Source organism: Ochotona curzoniae, unplaced genomic scaffold, assembly GCF_017591425.1.
Source record: "Ochotona curzoniae isolate NIBS_2020 unplaced genomic scaffold, NIBS_Ocur_1.0 contig_4064, whole genome shotgun sequence".
NCBI classification, from domain to species: domain Eukaryota; kingdom Metazoa; phylum Chordata; class Mammalia; order Lagomorpha; family Ochotonidae; genus Ochotona; species Ochotona curzoniae.
Genome location: NW_024466107.1, coordinates 813961 through 832322, shown reverse-complemented (window position 1 = coordinate 832322; position 18362 = coordinate 813961). Strand labels below are relative to the sequence as shown.

General features: G+C 61.1%; 1 protein-coding gene across 1 annotated transcript in view; it reads left to right on the top strand.

Annotated features, from left to right (window-relative positions):
• RREB1 (ras responsive element binding protein 1) overlaps positions 1–17242 on the top strand; it is a 92812-nt gene extending 75570 nt beyond the window's left edge. The window contains exons 10-12 of the mRNA XM_040984022.1: positions 257–3149; positions 13319–14056; positions 14682–17242. Coding sequence (XP_040839956.1) covers positions 257–3149; positions 13319–14056; positions 14682–15079 — 4029 coding nt within the window. The 3' untranslated portion in view covers positions 15080–17242. The remainder of the gene's footprint in view (positions 1–256; positions 3150–13318; positions 14057–14681) is intronic.
• Positions 17243–18362: the final 1120 nt, after the last annotated feature.

Genomic DNA, 18362 nt, shown 5'->3' with positions numbered 1-18362 from the left:
GCATGCCACCTAACCAGGTCTCTGAAGCAGCTTCCACGGCACCTGTTTGCTGTGTCCGCGGGCCTGCTGCTTGGCCGGACTCGTGCCCTGCCGAGGGATCCCTGGCCGTCCCGTCCAGCCCTGTCTGGCCCCGGGTGAACCAGAGGCTGCCTCCGGGCACCCTGACCAGCAGCCAGCCCTTGCCCCACCCCCTCTGGTGACCACATGCCAGTCCTCACGCCTCTTGCTTTGCTCTTTGCCCGTGGGTCCCACGCAGGCCTGGTGTGAGACGAACCTGAGAAGGTGCATCAGCGAGCAGCACCGCTTCGTCTGTGACACCTGTGACAAGGCCTTCCCCATGTTCTCTTCGCTGACCCTGCACAAACAAACCCACGTGGCCACAGACCCGGGGCGGGAGAAGCCGCCGGCCAGGTCCCTGCCCGACGACACCCTGGACCAGAAGGTCTTCCTGGCCCTGTTCGGTCTGCAGCACGCCAAAGATGTACGGCCTGCGCCCGCAGAGGAGCCCGTGCCCGACGACAACCAGGCCATCCAGCTGCAGGTGCTAAGGTGCCCGCTACCTCAGGAGCCCGCCGGCACCCGGGTGCTGAGCCTGTCCCCCTTCGAAGCTACGTCCCTAGGCGGCCCCCTCACGCTGCTGCCGGCCGCCAAGGAGGGCCTGAAGCACCTGTCGCTGCAGCCCTTCCGGAAGGGCATCATTATCCAGCCGGACAACAGCATCGTGGTCAAGCCCATCTCGGGGGAGTCGGCCATCGAGCTGGCTGACATCCAGCAGATTCTGAAGATGGCGGCCTCGGCACCGCCCCAGATCAGTCTTCCGCCGCTGGCCAAGGCCCCGGCTGCACCCCTGCAGGCCATCTTCAAGCACATGCCTCCGCTGAAGCCAAAACCCCTGGTCACCCCGAGGACTGTGGTGGCTGCCTCCACACCCCCGCCGCTCCTCAACGCCCAGCAGCCCTCGCCCGGCTGCTTGAGCCCCAGCCTCCCGCCGCCGCCGCTGAAGCTCCTCCAGGGCACGGTGGAGGCGGCCGCCCACGCCCACCTGCTGCAGGCCAAGGCAGGGGCACAGCCCCACGCAGCCGCACAGCTCTTCCTGCAGCAGCCGCAGCTGGAGCTGCCCAGGCAGCCCGAGATGAAGACGCAGCTGGCACAAGACAGCCTCATGGAGGCCCTGCTGCCCCTGAGCGTGGAGGCCAAGATCAAGCAGGAGCTGACCGAAGGGGACCTCAAGGCCATCATGACGGGGCCCGGCGGCAAGAAGGCCCCCGCCATGCGCAAAGTGCTCTACCCCTGCCGCTTCTGCAACCAAGTGTTCAGCTTCTCCGGCGTGCTGCGCGCCCACGTGCGCTCTCACCTCGGCATCTCCCCCTACCAGTGCAACATCTGTGACTACATCGCCGCCGACAAGGCCGCGCTCATCCGCCACCTGCGCACGCACAGCGGCGAGCGACCCTACATCTGCAAGATCTGCCACTACCCCTTCACCGTCAAGGCCAACTGCGAGCGGCACCTGCGCAAGAAGCACCTCAAGGCCACCCGCAAGGACATCGAGAGGAACATCGAGTACGTGAGCAGCAGCGCGGCCGAGCTGGTGGACGCCCTCTGCGCGCCCGACACGGTGTGCCGGCTGTGCGGCGAGGACCTCAAGCACTACCGCGCCCTGCGCATCCACATGCGCACGCACTGCGGCCGCGGCCTGGGCGGCTGCCCCAAGGGCCGCAAGCCCTTCGAGTGCAAGGAGTGCAGCGCCGCCTTCGCCGCCAAGCGCAACTGCGTGCACCACATCCTCAAGCAGCACCTGCACGTGCCGGAACACGACATCGAGAGCTACGTGCTGGCGGTGGACAGCGGCCTGGGCCCTGCTGAGGCGGCGGCCGCCGAGGCCTCGGCGCCAGGGCAGGAGGCCGGCGAGCGCAAGCCCCTGGCCGCCTTCCTGGAGCCGCAGAACGGCTACCTGCACGGGGGCCCCAGCCAGCCCGCGCCTCCGCGCGTCTCCATCAAGCTGGAGCCTATGGGCAGCTTCGCCATGGACTTCAACGAACCCCTGGACTTCTCTCAGAAGGGCCTGGCCCTGGTGCAGGTGAAGCAGGAGAGCATGTCCTTCCTGTGCTCGTCTTCCCTGGCCACTTACGATGGCCCCATGGAGCCCATCGACTTGTCCATCCGCAAGAACCCTAGGAAGGCAGCCAAGGACGAGGCCAAGAGGCCGGAGCAGGAGGCCCCAGGCGTGGAGCAGAGCTCGCCCTGCCCCGCCCCACTGCCCGCGCCGCAGCCGGGTACCCTGGAAAACCCGGCAGTGTCGGCAAGCACCCTGGAGCCGCACGCGCAGCCGGTGCAGGCCTCTGTGCAGCTCGCCCTGCCGGTCTACTCTTCGGCCCTGGTGGGCAGCCCCACGCTCCTGAGCAACCCAGCCCTCCTGGGCGGCGCCGCCTTGCTGCGGCCCCTGCGGCCCAAGCCCCCACTGCTCCTGCCAAAGCCCCCTGTCACAGAAGAGCTGCCTCCACTGGCCTCCATCGCGCAAATCATCTCCTCCGTGTCGTCCGCCCCAACCCTGCTGAAAGCCAAGATGGCAGAGCCTGGCCCCGTGGGCTCCGGGCCCATGGGCTCCGGCCCAGTTCCAGGCACTGGCGTGGCAGTGGCCGCGGACAGCTCTGCGGGCTGCGTGCCCAAGGTCACCCCAGACCCCACCACCGCCACTGAGAGTGCGAGTCCCAGAGAAGCTGGGGACCCACCACCTGCAGCTAGCAGCCCAGAGGCATCGTCACCCTTGGCACAGGAGGCAGCGGGCTCCTCCAAGAAGAAGGGCCGGAAGAGGGGGGCAAGACCCCGAGCCCAAGCCGGTGGCGGGGTAGACCTGGATTCCAGCGGCGAGTTCGCTAGCATCGAGAAGATGCTGGCCACCACGGACACGAACCAGTTCAGTCCCTTCCTTCAGAGCACAGAGGACGATGCTGGGGAGGCGGCGGCCAGCACCCCCCCAGACCCCCAGGGGCCCAGCGACGAGGAGCAGGGCCGCACCGCCGAGGACAAGCTGCTGAAGGCCAAGCGGAACTCGTATGCCAGCTGCCTGCAGAAGATCACCTGCCCACACTGCCCGCGTGTCTTCCCCTGGGCCAGCTCCCTGCAGCGGCACATGCTCACGCATACCGGTAAGCAGGCTCCCCCACGGGGGCTGGCCTCCAGCCCCCCTCTGCAGCTCGGGTCTCCCTGTGTGCTCTCTGGATCCCTGAGCCTGGGGGGCCAAGTCCTCGACACCCTGCCGGTGGAGGGCAAGGACAGGGAAGCCAGGCTCCATGCTACAGGGCTGGGACTGGAGGAACCATCTGCTTGTGCTAGGAGAACGTGTGTCCGGTGACCTGGCCCTGCAGACACCTCCCCCAAGAGGCTCCGGGCAGCGAGCTGCTGCAGACTGAACGTGGCCTTTGCCCATCCACCAGGCAGGGCTTGCTGAGAATCGTGCCAGGGCTGGTAGAATCACTTATGTAGACCAGAGACCCCCCCCAGGATAACCCCCAGGATAACCCCCAGGCTAGAGAAAGATATCCCCAGGTTCTCAAGCATGTCCTCTGTGAGTTAAGTTTTGAAAAGAAGTTTAGGGGATAAGACACACTTTTTGAGTAATTTCACACCAGGTACTTCTAATATCCAAAGACCCTACACGTTCCATCTCACTTTTTTTTTCCCCCTAAGGTTTCATTTGTTTATTGGAAAATCAGAGTTAGGGAAAGAGAGATTTTTTTGTGTGAGCTGATTCACAGCCTGGATGGCCACTGTGGCCAGGGTGGGCAAGGCGAGAACCAGGAGTTTCTGCTAGGTCTCCTCCTGGTTGGCAGAGGCCCAGGTCCTTGGGCCCAAAGTGGAGCAGCCAGGACGCAAGCCGGGACTCGGGGGACTCAGGCAGGCAGCATGGGCCAGGCCTTTACTCCCCACACCATCACGCTGGCCACATAATCCTAGTGTTTTGATTACCGCGGGGTTAAGTCATTTGAACCAAGGATTAGTAAGTAGAGAGATTTACTCTTTGGCCAAGTAGCTCCCGTTGTGTGGTACAAACTTGGCAGGTAAAATGAAGAGGACAGTCCGGGGGGGATGGTCGGAAGGCAAGTGTTTGGTGCGGAGTCAGGGTGCTGCGTGGCTCGGGGTGCCCACCCTGTCCCCTGCAGAGGGCCTGGTCCACGTACCGCCTCTGCTTCCCATCCGGCTGGCCACTGACATGCGCCATGGAGGGCAGCCCGGGCTGGCCCCAGTGCGTAGGCCTTGCTACCCACGTGGAATCGGGATGGAACCCCTGGCTCCTGTTGTGTAGGAATTCAGAAGAGTGAACCAGCAGATGGAGGATCTCTCTCTGCCTTGCAAATAAAATGAAAATTTTTATGCATGGTTTCCGCTTATTTGTATACCAAAATAAACTCATCTAAAGCCGCTCTTTCACTTTTTGGAAGCCCTGTCATACAGGGCACCAGTTACATTTTAATGTAAATGATAATTATTTTTTACTTTTAAAATGTTATCCTGTTTTAAATATTTATTTTACTTGAAAGTGTCAGACAGATGGTTGGGAAACAGAGATCTTCCATCCACCGATTCACTCTTCAAATGACCAAGGCAGTCGGGGCTGGGCCAGGCCAAAAGCAGAAGCCTGGAACTCTGTCCGGGTCTCCCACGTGGGTGCAGGGCTCAAGCTCTTGGCCCATCCTCTGCTTTCCCAGGCACATTAGCAGGGAGCAGGAATGGAAGTGGAGCAGCTGGGGTTCAAACCACCACCTTTTTCAGAATAGTGCTTGCGAACTCCTAACGAATGTCACTGAGCAGTGGCCACCCTGGGCCACTCAGGGAGGCTCTGGGCAACTGGGGCTTCCTGGGCGAGCTGGCACTGTGGAGGGAGTGGCCAAGGAGCTGCCTCCTGGGCGAGCTGGCACAGTAGAGGGAGTGGCCATGCCGCCACCTTGTCAGGAGCTCCACAAAGGCAAAGCAAGCTTGCAGTCAGTGCCAGGCCGCACGAGCCCCCAGCGACATGCAGCGTGATGCAGGCGGGGGGAACTCGCCTCCCCAGGGCAGGACTTCTCCAGATTTGGGCCACTGTATTCTTTCCTTCACGGAAACCTAAGCATGGCCAAGGCTTCGTTCCCATGAGGACTGCAACTCAGATAGGAAAACACATCCTCTGGAGATGGCTGCCTTTTGCCATCCTCCTCCGAGCACATGGCTGTCACCTGCAGGTCCCACAGACACATTCTCAGAAGGCAGATGTGCTGGCAGGCACTGCCCTTCGTGCTGGGCGTGTGCTGTCCTTCGGAAGCCTGGAGTAGCCCCAGTCTCTTACTGAGAATCCAGGCTGGTTTTTGTGTGTTTGTTTCAAGGATTGATTTATTCATTTGAAAGTCAAAGTTACAGCCGAGAGATCTCCATAGCCTGCCTTACTCCCCAAATGGCTTTGGGCATCCAGTGCTGGATGAAGCCAGAAGCCCAAACTCCATCCAGGGCGCTACCGCTGCTGGCTGCAGCCCAGGCACTCAGGCCATCGCCAGCCACTTTCCCAAGTGCATTGGCAGGGGCCCAGATTGGAAGTAGAGCAGCCAGAATGCAAACTGGCACTCCTACAAAGTGGTTCACCCTTCTGCCTCGCCGCCAGCCTCCCTTCTGAGCTTGGTCACTGCTACTCAAACCCCGTGTTCCTGGGAGGCTGTTCAGAGCACGTCTTCCAGGTAGGCCTATCCATGCCTGCCAGAAGGAATTCAAGTCGGACCCCCTCGGCCACCCTCTGGCGAGGAAGACGTAGCCAGGGCCAAGTTCCCACTTCCAGCTGCCATATGGTCAGTGCACATGGTCCACTCGTCCCCTCATGCCCCTCGTGTGGAGCTAGGAACATGGCGTGAGGCAGGGCTTCGTTCTTGAGAAGCTGCCCGCTGAGGCCTGCCCCACCTCCCACAGGCTCACCCTATGTAGGGTGCTCGGCTCTGATCCGTGCCTTGTGAAAACATGACCTGTCCCTGGGTGGCTGGGCCATGCCCCCGGAAGCGCCCCCGGCATTCCAAGCACACCCTCAAGAAGGGGTCTGTGTGCTGCTGCAGCCACCAGTCTGGGAAGCTGTCACAGAGCAGCGGTCTGCCACCTTTGCTGCTCGCTGGCCAGCCTGCTGGAGCAGTGTCCCTGTCGGGCTCAGTGTCCCTGTCGACCTTGCCGGTGTGTCTTCCCCTCCACCCAGCTGTTGGGCATCTGAGCAGCCTACCAGCAAGGATATTGAGCCACTTCCTCCTGCCTGCACCCCGTTCTGGGAACTGCTGGAGAAGGAAGCTGGCATGGGCTCTGCAGACACCTGCCGTCCGCCCTCTGCTGGCTTCGAATCTCCCTCCTGGCCAGAAACTACCCATGGCGGGGACCTTCCTGGTTCCTTCGCTTTGTCGCCACCGGAGGAGACAAGGGCGCTCTGTTTCTGCCTCTGCCCTTGTGGCTAGCGCCAGCAGACGCAGCCAGCTCGTTCCGGCATCTCTCCCCGTTCTCTTCCTCCTTCCCTTTGCCCCAGTGGTGTGCCATCTGAGCTCCCTCTGCCAGTCCACAGTTCCCTGTTCCCTCTCGGGGCGTTGGATGCCTTTCCTCGCAGCTCAGGGCGCAGGCCCTGCCCGCTGCTGAGGGGCAGCACAGGGAGCTTGAGCTGCTCGGTGCTGATGCCGGCTGTGGGGAGCAGCTGGCTGGCACCTTCCTCCAGCTCTCAGGACTTGCCGGCAGGCAGACAGGCAGAAGAAAGACGCCTTTGCCACGAGGGCTCATGTCGCGGGGGTTGGGCCGCGTGGTCCTGTGGAAGCGGGCAGAGCCATTCCCAGCTGTTTCTTTGTACTTGGTGTCCGAAATCAAGGCCTCTCCCCGCCGTGTGTCCCCAGGGTGGGCAGATCCTGCCAGCCCGCATACCAGGCCTCCCTTCAGCTCTCGGGCTGGCTGAGGGTAAGAACAGCAAGGCGGGGGCTTGGGGTGTGCCTCAGGCCCAGGTCCCTCTCAGACAGACCCCGGCAGGGGCTCCTGCCAAGTAATTGCCATCAGCTTTGCTAGGACATCACTGCAAAGGTTCGTGTCCTCTGCTTGCCAGAACAGGGGGGTCTTCCAGGAACTCAGGGAAAATGGGATTCAAAGATAAGTTTATGTTGATGCAGAAAAGTCAAAGTTGATATGTCAGAAAGATATTCAGAAAGTCTATGGGAATGTGTGTCATGAAAGAACCATGCATGAATTTCAGAAGTTGTGTATTAAGAGCTTTCAATTCCATTGTCTTTAAACTTTTTGGGGACCCTCATTTCAAAAAAAAGGGGGTGGGTTTAATTGAAAGGCAGAATTACAGAGCGGGAGAAGAGGGAAAGTTAGTTTTGCTCTGCTGGTTCACTTCCCAGATGTGCAAGCAGCCAAGGCTAGGGCATCCCAAACCAGGAGCCAGGAGCCTCCTCCAGGTCTCCCATGTGGGTGCAGGTTCCCAAGCACTTGAGCCACTCTGCTGCCCTTCTCACACCATCAGCAGCGAGCGGGATCAGAGGCAGAGCAGTGCCCACAGGGGTTGCCAGCATTGCCAGCAGCAGCTTAACTGGCTGCACAGCGCCAGCCCCAATCCTTCACTTATGTACCTCTGGTGTTCCCTAAAAGGATGAGGGTATTTCCAAAACTTCACAGAAAACAGCACTGAAAAGGATTTATTTTGGTGTGATGCTTGTTGGAGACGTGTTTTGTCGTGAAGAACTTCATGAGAGACTGGTGCAATGGCTCAACTGGCTAATCCTCTGCCTGCAAGCACGGACGTCCCGTCCATGCCCCACTTCATATCCTGGCCGCTCCACTTCCCACCCAGCTCCCTGCTTGTGGCCTGGAAAAGCAATAGAGGACGGCCCAAAGCTTTAGGATCCTGCACCTGCGTGGGAGACCCAGAGGCAGCTCCTGGCAAATCTTTTTTTAAAAAAGTTTTTTCATGGAAAGTGCATGTTGTGAATAAATGATGATTTCAAGTTTTTGTTTGTTTGTTTGCCAACCAATGCCCTCCATCCCCCTTGTACAGGAATACTCTAGCATGCTCCCATGCGTGTGCCAGGGTTCCAAGCTTCCCTCTCTGTGACAACTGTGCGTCACCGGAAGCGGCGTCCCAGGAAAGTGGCCGTTCCCCCAGCAGCACAGTTCCTGGTCACACCTTTGCCATTGCTGGGCAGCCTCCCCTGAAAGTGGCTGTGCTGCAGCCCACCAGTGCTGGCAGGAGTTGGCAGCACCCCTGCTCCCTTGCATCTGCAGGGAGCTGTGCCCGGTGACTGAACTGGTTGGATTGTGGCATCCCTTGGCTGGTGAGAGCAAAGCCTGGGCTCTGGCTGTGTGGCTGCCTTCGTTGCCTCGAGCCCCATAATGCAGAGCTGGGAGTGGAGAAGGGAAACCAGCGGCAGATGCAACACCCACCTCTCTGCCCTCCGTGCCCTCCCCACGCCACCTCCCTTCCGCCTGTACCCTCCCTGTCCCACTCTGTGCTCCAGGTGGCCTCCACCCGCCCCGGAGCTGCCCCTGCGTCCTGCAGTGTTGGGCAGATCAAAGCAGCAAACTCGCAAGCTGGCAGCCCACGCGTGGAGCTGGGCAGCGCAGGAAAGGGGAGGACCAGCCGGGATGGCCGCTGCCAGCATTTTCTCTCCCCATGCACAGCTATGGAGTCGTGTGCACATCCTTTTGCCACCCCAGTGACATGTTGCTCGCTTATTTAGACACCGAGTCAGAGCTGAGAGCCAAGGGAACAAGGACCCTTTGACGGCAGGAGACCGCCTGTCTCCTGCCAGCCAGGATGCCAGCAACCTTGGGCAAAGGTCACCGCAGGCAGCTGGGGCAGTCAGAATGGCGAGCTCCAGTGCCCTGGGGGAAGGCCCTGGGCACCTGCTCAGCCAGAGGTGCGGTGGCCTCGAACAGGCCCCGGAGGATAGCCAGGGGATGAGTCAGTCTGGGGATCCTGTGTCTGCGTCCTCGTGCGGGCGACTGCACGGTGCCTGGCCTCCGTGTCCCTTGCCAGGGAGGGGTTATTGAAGGTGACGTCCTGGGAGCAGATGGACACGGCCTGCGGACACGCTCTGCTGAGCTGCCATCATTCCCTTGTCAGTGCGTGGCCTCCACTCCAGCAGTTCTTGAGTATTTTAAAGTTGCACTCGAGGGGAGAAGAAATCATGGCTTATTGCTGGGTTTTGCTGTGTGTGTGCGTGTGTGTGTCCAGTGTTAATGTACAGGGCTGGGGTGGGGGAGGCGTGAATGTCAGCAGTCTCAGGGGAGTAAAGCAAGAGCAACTTTGCTTCCTCGTGCAATAGGAAGCCAGATAAATATATATATTTTTTCTCCTGCTTCAGGTCAGAAACCCTTCCCCTGTCAAAAATGCGATGCCTTCTTTTCTACCAAATCTAACTGTGAACGCCACCAGTTGCGCAAACACGGAGTTACCACCTGCTCCCTGAGAAGAAACGGGCTTACTCCCCAGTCCAGAGAGAGTGATGGTGGCGCCCGTGATAGCACAGGTAGTGCCTTGGCCGATGAAGAGCCCCGAGCAGGGGGCGCACAGGCCGCCCCTTGAGCCTAGCCGGACAGCCAGGAGGAAGCGCAGTGGGCGGGGAGGCGGGCTGCATGGGAGGGCGCTCCACTGGCAGCCCGAGGCACCGGGAGCTGTGGCAGAGGTGGCCAGCGCGCTGGGGGACCGTCCCTGTTGGAAGGCACTCCCTGCATGCCGTACTCACCACTCTGACCTGCGTCCCTCCTGCACTGACCCCGCTTCTGCCCCAGGTCCCCACAGCGCCATTAACAGCTGCCACCCCTTCCTTCTCTGACCTCCCGCTACCCCCATCTGCCACCACCAGTCCCAAAATGGAACCAGAAATGGGCTGCTGTAGATGTTGGGGTCAGGGACAGCACTGCAGGTGCGGGATGCCCTGTTTGTGGGAGCAGGGGGACTGCACTGCAGGTGCAGGATGCCCTATTAGGGACTGCACTGCAGGGGCGGGATGTTCTTTGCAGGTTTTGAAATCCTGGCATTTCCCTGTAACTCAGAGCTGAGCAGAGAGCCCTGGCCCACCCTCTCCAGCCTCCTGTGCTTTTCCAGGGTTGTGACTGTTCAGTGCTTCTCTTGGAGCTACACAGGGATGCAGGGGAGTGGACAGTGGGAGGGGCCTTCCTACCCCTTACCCCCTTGTCCTTGCAGTCAGTCCCCTTGTCCTTAGCCAAGTCACAGGGAACAGCCATGCTTGTCTGAAGGGGTGGCACAGGAGGGGGAGCTAACCCCCGCTGTCTGCCCTTAAACTCCCCGTGGGTATGCCCATGCAGGCCTCTCTGCTGGCTCCTTCCCCCAGCTCCCGTGAGCCAGGCTGGTATGGTCATGACCGCCCGTGGGGTCTTACTGTGACTTGGGGTCCATGAGCCAGCAGCGTCCTGCTGGCCAGCGTCCATGTTTAATTATACTGCTTAGTGCAGTGGGACCTTGGCTGGAGCGGGCTGCGGGAGGGAAAGCAGCTGGTGGCTTGGGGTGCCTTAGTGACGTGTGGAGTCATGATGGGGTACCTAACCTGGGAGTCTACAGCGAGCGTTGGCCTGCCATGTGGTCCATTGTTCATTTTGTAGTTGTCTGGGCTTTTCTTCCCAATCCCATCAAAGCATTCCTACCTCAGCCTGCCCCAGAGCTGTGCATGTTTTCTGGAAAGGGACAAAGCCTCTGGGGGTCACTGGAAGTAAACATGGACCCAACCAGGGTGGCTTGGCTGTGGGCACAGTGAGAACAGAGGGCAGCCCCAGGGTACGAGAGCAGGGCAGGGCAGCAGGCCGGGAGCCCTCGGAGCTGGGCAGCCTCGCCTGAGTCAGAAGGGAGGGTTTGGATTTCTTTTTTTTAATTTTTATTTTTGATATTTGTACCTAGTTGATTAGGGTGGAGGTCTAAAGGAGGTGGGTGAGATCCATTTCCACATTCCCTTTTTTTCCTTTCTATATCTGGGGGAGGGGGCAGAAAAGGGGAGATGCCACATGAGGGAGACCCTTTCAAGGCGGGGAAAGAGCAGTAAATGACAAGGGATGTTCTTGTATGGTCTCTAGATTCATGCACTTAAAGTGCATTTTCTGTTAGTTTATTCTCATTGAAAAGGCAGGGAACCAGGAACTTGGAATGCTTCTGCCCACTGACATGCTTCAGAGATGCCCACAGCCAGGGGCTCGCTCCCCCACCATGCCCACAGCCAGGACTCACACCCCTGGGATGCCCACAGCCAGGGGCTCGCTCCCCCAGGATGCCCACAGCCAGGGGCTCGCTCCCTGGGATGCCCACAGCCACCAGCTGGGCCAGGGGCTCGCTCCCCCGGGATCCCACAGCCAGGGCTCACACCCCCGGGATGCCCACAGCCAGGGGCTCGCTCCCCAGGATGCCCACAGCCACCAGCTGGGCCAGGGCTCGCTCCCCCGGGATGCCCACAGCCAGGGCTCACGCCCCCGGGATGCCCACAGCCAGGGGCTCGCTCCCCGGGATGCCAACAGCCACCAGCTGGGCCAGGGGCTCGCTCCCCCAGGAGTCCTTCACCTGTCCCTCCGAAGATGGTTGTTAGCAGCACGCTGGAAGCACTCAGTATGAAATGTGTGCCTCCCAAGCAGTGACATGAGGGCATCTGTGGAAGTGCACCCAAGTTCTCCCTTCCCCAAAGAACTGCTCCCGTGGACAGCTTAATGAATACTGAGACATTTTAAAGACGTAATTTATGTGAAAGGCAGAGTCATACCAGAGAAAGGAGATGTAGATCTTCCTCCCACCGGCTCAGGCCCCAGTGGCCACAATGGTTAGAGCTGAGCCAGTCTCCCACGTGGGCACCTGGCTCACCTGCTGCCTTCACTGCAGGGCGACGGGTTGGAAGCAGCGCAGCCAGGACCACTGGCCCTACATGGGACCGTTAGCTAAGATACATGGATGTTTTCTAAACCTGAGTGTGTCAGGAGCAGCCTCTTGGGCGCAGCCGCCCTGCCCGTCAGCTCACTGCCTCAGGTTGGTCATCGCATCGGATGGTGACACGGCATCGCCAGGAAGCAGCCACTTTGTGCTGCCAAGCCGACGGGGGCATCGCCGGGTAGGATAGGCGGCGGGTTTATCAGCCGCCAGGCTTCCTCTGCTGAGTTGGGCTGCTGCCTTGCAAGGCCCGGATGGACTGGTCTGGTCCAGTCCTGACAACTGTAGCTGCCCAGGGAGTAAGGAGCAGTGGGACACCTCAGTAACTGCCCTGTGGTAAGTAGGGTTGCCTGTAACGCTGCCCACTGGGCTCCCTGCCTTTAGGAGCTGGCCTCGCCCGCTGCTGTTTAATAGCAGAAGCGCATTGGGGCGGGAGGGCGGGGCTGTCCTGCTGGAGCACACCTCCTAGTGGGTGTCTGGTGGAGCACACCCACGGGCACTGTGTCCAGAGCTGGCCTTCCCCTGGGCACAGCTTAGCTTGGCACTGCCCGCCTCTTAAGGGAATGGCTGCATCTCAGGATTTCTGTGCACTTGGCTTCAGAACTCATTTTTGATTTAGATAGGTTCTGCGTTAAAATACCCCATGTTCTTACACAGAGCCCAGGATAAGTTGACAATGAGAAAGTAATAACCAAAGAGTAAATGTTTTTGAGGGAATCGCCCAGGAAACCATCGGAAGAGCTGAGCAAGGCTCTGTTGCCAGGGGAGTCTCCCACACCATCCTGACCATGTGGCCCTGGGGAGCGGCCTCCATGGGCCTCCATAGGGTGCAGACTCCACAGAGCTGGGTCTGTGGGCACAGAGCTCCCAGCTGGCAGCGTGAGGTCCTCCGACCCCTTTGCAAGGGGACTTGGTGGTGCTGCCACCAGCCACCCCTTGGAGCCCCGAGAAGCTGGTGGGCTTCCCGCACCTCGTGCTGCCGGGGCCCAGATGGTGGCTGGCCAACAGGCAGGGTCTGCGGGAATGGATAACCCAGGCCCCCGGTCTGCACGCTCGCCTGCTCCTCGGCTCAGACCCCTCTGTGCGCCTGTGCCGGCTGCATGTGTCTGCCTCCCACCTTACCTGGACATGAGCTGGACTCCAGGAGGGCGGGCCTGTGTGGGCTGCATGTCCGAATCACCCCTGCCCTGGACACCTCACTTGGCTTCCTCAACCTCCCCTGTCTCCAACCCCTGTGTCTGCTGCCACTCACACCTCCTCCTGAGGGGCGGGCCATGGAACCTTTCAGATTCTCCAGCGGGCATGCGGTGCTGGTTCAGCCCATGGCTGTGGGAACCCGGGGCGGGAGGGCCTGGGCGTGGAGTTCATACTGCGGACGGGCCCGTCTGAACCCACTGCCCGCTGTGCTTGCCCACACAGACAGCCAGTCCGACGTGGAGACGCCGGCCCCAGCAGGCGAGGTGTTGGACCTCACCTCCCGGGACAGGCAGCCGCCACCGCCGCAGCCACCGCCATCGGAGGAAGCCGCGGATCCCGAGCCCGCGACCCCAGATGCCCCACAGGCAGACCCCACCTGCCCGGGGACCGAGGAGCGCCCGGAGGATGAGCGAGGCCCGGAGGAGAGCGCTGGGGAGGCCGAGGGCCCCGAGGAAGACACGGTCAGCAACAAGAGCCTGGACCTGGACCTGGCCAGCAAGCTGATGGACTTCAAGCTGGCCGAGGGCGAGGCGGGCGCTGCGGGCTGCGCCCCGCACGACCACAAGTACGCGTGCGACACCTGCGGCAAAAGCTTCAAGTTCCTGGGCACCCTGAGCCGCCATCGCAAGGCGCACCGGGACGAGAGGGACGCCCCGGGCCCGGACGGGGAAGAGTCGCCCGCCACCCCGGAGCTGGACGAGAAGCCCGCTGCCAGCGAGACCCCCGCCTCCGCCGAGCCGGCCCCGGGCATGGGGGAGGCCGAGAAGCAGAGCGAGGAGACCGAGGGCCCTTCCGACGGGGAGGCAGCGGCCGAGCAGAAACCCCCGGAGAAGAGCCCAAAGACGGACTCGCCCAAGAGCGCGGCCAGCAAGGCGGACAAGCGGAAGAAGGTGTGCAGCGTGTGCAACAAGCGCTTCTGGTCGCTGCAGGACCTCACCCGCCACATGCGCTCCCACACCGGTAAGTACACGGGCGCCCACGGCCGGGAGGGCTGGGCCGGGGCACAGCTCGTCTGCCCCACCTGCCAAGCAGGCACGTCCCACTCGGGAGAGCTCTGCCCACCATGGGCATTGAAGCGCCCAAGCAGCGCTGTGTGAGCAACACGTCGTCCTCTTCCAGAAAGCTCGGGCAGCCTCTGCCTCGGCTCAGCGAGTGCCTCCCCACGCCCGCCCCCTGTGCGCACACACACACACCCCCACAGGTGCACACACAGCCCAGGCTGCACACACTCGTCGGCCACACTCCCTCTCCTGCACGCTGGTATTGTGCGCGGCCCTTGGCTGCGGGCGATGCCACTGGCTGGAGCAGAAACAGCAGCAGGGGCCCATGGGACCCTCGGCCAGCGGCTCAGGCGCTGCTGTTCCCACAGCGAGGGACCCCTGGGCTGTTCTGGAGCCCCCAGACACGCTGGTCCAGGCTGCATGGAGAGCTCCCAGGGCGACGGGGCATGACACAGGAGGAGTGGGCCCCAGCCTGCCAGTTGGGCAGCGGGCACCAAGGAGGCAGGTGCGGCGCGGTGGTCATGGCTTCCGGGGCCTTTAGGAGGGAGGGCGACGCGCACACGTGCCTGTCTCCCTTTGCCCAGGCGAGCGGCCGTACAAGTGTCAGACGTGCGAGCGAACCTTCACCTTGAAGCACAGCCTCGTTCGGCACCAGCGGATCCACCAAAAAGCCCGGCACGCCAAGCACCAGGCCAGGGACAGCGACAGGGAGGAGGACAGCGAGGACGGCTCCAGCCACAGCGGCACCAACCCCGTCTCCGAGAACGAGGCCGAGCCGGCCCCCGCCAGCAACCACGCGGCCGTCACCCGCAGCCGGAAGGACTGCGCCCGCAGGGAGGACAAGGCCGCGGGCCGGGCGCCCGCCAAGGAGCAGGGGGCATCCCCGGGGGAGCCCAGCCCCCAGAGCCCCGAGCCTCCGGCGCAGGAGTTACAGGAGCCGCGCGGCAGGAGGCCGGCCCAGCCCGTGCTGGGCGCCGAGTGACCGCCGCGCGCCCCCCCGACCCCCGCACAAGCCAGCAGAGCAAAGCGCCCTGGGCCTGGTCTGGGTGCCCTCGGCCGCCAGGCGCCGTGCCATAGCCTTCCCAGTGCCTTAGCTACTTAGGGGCCCGCCGTTCGCGCGGGCGTTGTGTTCCCCCAAACCGACTTTTGAACAAAGCAAACCCAGCATTGTAATGAACTGTCTGGAGATTTCCTTTAAGCATTAACGTGACCCTTCGGATCGGTGTGAGCAAGTCTGTTCTTTCCTGGTGGGTCTCTGAGCGTCCCTCCCTCCCCGCGTGCCGGGAGCTGGCACCCACGGATACCCGGATCCCATAACTGGAAGACAACCACACGAGTGCCCAGAGGAAGGCGGAGGAGCCGCTCTGGGCCCTTCTGTGGGCTGCCCTGGGCAGGTGCAGCTGCAGCCCAGCGCGGCCCCTCGCCCTGAGCGGGCAAAGGGATCTCAAGCTTTCCTTGCCGGTGCCAGTTGTTCCTGAGGGCCGCCTTCCAGCCACCAGCACCGGGAGGTCGGGCCAGCCCGTCCCGGGTGTGGCTTCCCTCCCTCCCCCCTCCCTCTCCCGTTGGTGTATGTATGTATTATTATTATTATAATATTATTATTATTATTATTAGTTCGTCAGTTTGCTGGTCTCTGCAGTCAGCAGAAACAAGTGGGCAATATTTGTCCTGGGAGACCTGCGCTGCCCCCAGGTCCCCATCCTGCGTGCCTGCAGCCGCTGCCCACAGCTCGGGTGGCGGCAGCTCTACTGTACTCACAAGCCTTCCGTCCCTGACTGCAGGTGCCAGTCCCGGCCAGCCAGCCAGGCGGTGGGCCGGGCGCTCCTGAGCCAGGGGCCCCGGGCTGCCCAGGGGCAAGGCGCCCATTCACTACTACTGCTGATGGAGCGGTGCGTGCGTGCGAGGGGCGAGCTGCCAGGAGGCACGCCAGGCTCCCAGAGCACCCCGCCCCGCCCCGGGCCCTGCCTCCTTTCCAGAACCCCGACCCAGCCCTCCCCCAGCTGCCCCTGCAGGCGAGGTGGGACATCCTACTGTAGCACAGGGCAGCGCCACCTTCCCTGCTTGCCTGTCGGGGGGCTGGGAGCCGAGCACCCTGACTCTGAGGAAGGTGCAAAGAGCATCTCGGCCGTGAACAACCAGCTCAAGTCCTGTGACGGGGTCGTACGAAGCAGTGTCGGCAAGGGGCTCCGCTGGCTGCCCGGGGCATCTGGTGCCAGTCGCAAGCAGCAATCCCCCGGTCTGTTTTGCTCAGAGCAGTTCCTACTTGCCGTATGGGTTTGTTCTTTTTTTAATTATTATTACTACAGTTGTTAATTTGTCATCTTTGGGGTTCCTCGCCCTGTCTGGGCGCAGCCCCGCGGGGTGGCCGCCCGCCCACGAGTCAGCTCTGCCCGGCGCCCGCCGTCGCAGCCAGGGAGCTCTTGCCACGTTCTCAGCAAGGTGGAGAGATGGATTATTTGTGTGTTGTTCCTGTCCCCTCCCCCAATATTAAACTGTGAAATTTGTGATTTGTTTAAAAAAAAAAAACTCTGGGTGAATCATAGCTTGTTCTGCTTGTTTTCTATACATTTTGTTTGATTCTCTCTCTCCTCTCAGGGCTTTTAAAAATTATATATATATATATATATATAAGATATATATATGTGGATCTTCTGAAAAGTTTTTGAGGTGCAAGTTTTTTCTCTTTTGTTTTCTTCAGTGAGTGGACACAGAGCCGAGTTAATCACTACACGAAGCGCCTGGCTGTGGCAGCCGGGCCAAGCGGGGCCCTGGGGCGGGCGGCCACGCCGGCCACGGCAGCCACGCAGGCCACGCCGGCCACGGGGCCGCCTCGCAGGCGTCACGCATGTGTCTCCTTGCTGTCCTCTCTCTCCAAGAAAGAAGTTGATCCTATATGATTTCAGCCCGTGCATTAAACAGGAAACAATAAATGTAGAATTCATATTTTTCTAAAGGGAAATTAAGAACTGCTGCTACATATTATGTACAAAACTGGTTTATGCCACATGAACAGAATCCCCAGTTCGGTTTTGGTACTTTTTGTTCCTCTTTGTATTCAGTTGTATAGAAACTTCAAGATTCAAAATGAAAAGAAAGCTGTTCTGTATGAACCCATCTGAGCAATAAATGTCATTTTAAAAATGCACAGTTCGCCGTCGTCTTGTCCCCAGCCCATGGCCACGTGGGTGGGATGTGAGGGTCCGAGCTCCTTGGGTCCCTGCCCCTCAGGACGTGCATGGCTGCGCTGGTCAGGGTTGTCCTGGCAGACCACGACCGTTGCCGGGGCTGCAGCCCAAGCCTGCCCTGGAGCCGCAGGCTGCACTGGGCTCCCCCTGCAACGAGCGCCCGGGCCTGGCCTGGTCATCTGTGATGGCCCACTGTCGGATGCAGCGAGTGTGGGCACGGAGAGTGCAGGTCAGAACCCACACTGGGGGGTCAGAAGGTGCAAGGCCCTCCTTTGGCCTGTGTCACCGTGACCTTCAGTGGCCTCCGCATCCCCTCGTCCCTCCAGGCCCTCGTGTGCCCGTCCCAGCCCTTGCTCAACCCCCTGCTCTCGCTGGCCCTGCGCACACATCCCTGCCCACACACCTGCTCACAGCCTTCCTGGTCCCAGCCCCGCTCTGCTGACTTACCTGTCGCCTCCATGGGTCACACAGCATTTCTTCCTCATCTGTGTGCTGTCATCTGCCACCATTGGGACTTACATCCCACACGGGAAGTCTGTCCGCAGGGCCTGGCGTGCGGTGGCTGCACCGCTGTGGCATGCTAGGCGATGGGAGGGACCTCGGTGCAGCCACGAGCCACCAGCACTGCCGCCTGCGGAGGTGAGGCCGGGGCTCTGGACGCAAGCGCCCCCTCTTCTGTGGTGTCTGGCTGAGATGGTCCTCGCTGCCCGAGGCGTGGCCAGCCAACACTGCAGGCACAGCAAGACAGAGACAGATGGCCCATCCACTGGCTCACTCCAGAGAAGCACAGCCGGGCTGGGCCAGGCAGGAAGCTCACACAGGGCTCCCAGCTGGCCAACGGGCACCTGAGCGCATGAGCCATGTGCTGCCCACCCGGTGCGCTGGCAGGCAGATAGGGCTGGCACCCACAGCAGCTGGTGTACCACTGTTTCACTGCTGTGCCAAACACCGACCCCTTGAGCCTTTCTTTCTTTCTTTTTCTTTCTTTTTCCTTTTCTTTCTTTCTCTCTCTCTCTCTCTCTTTCTGATTTGTCTATCTTAAAGGCCAGATTTTAGAGAGAGAGACACAGGGAATTTCCA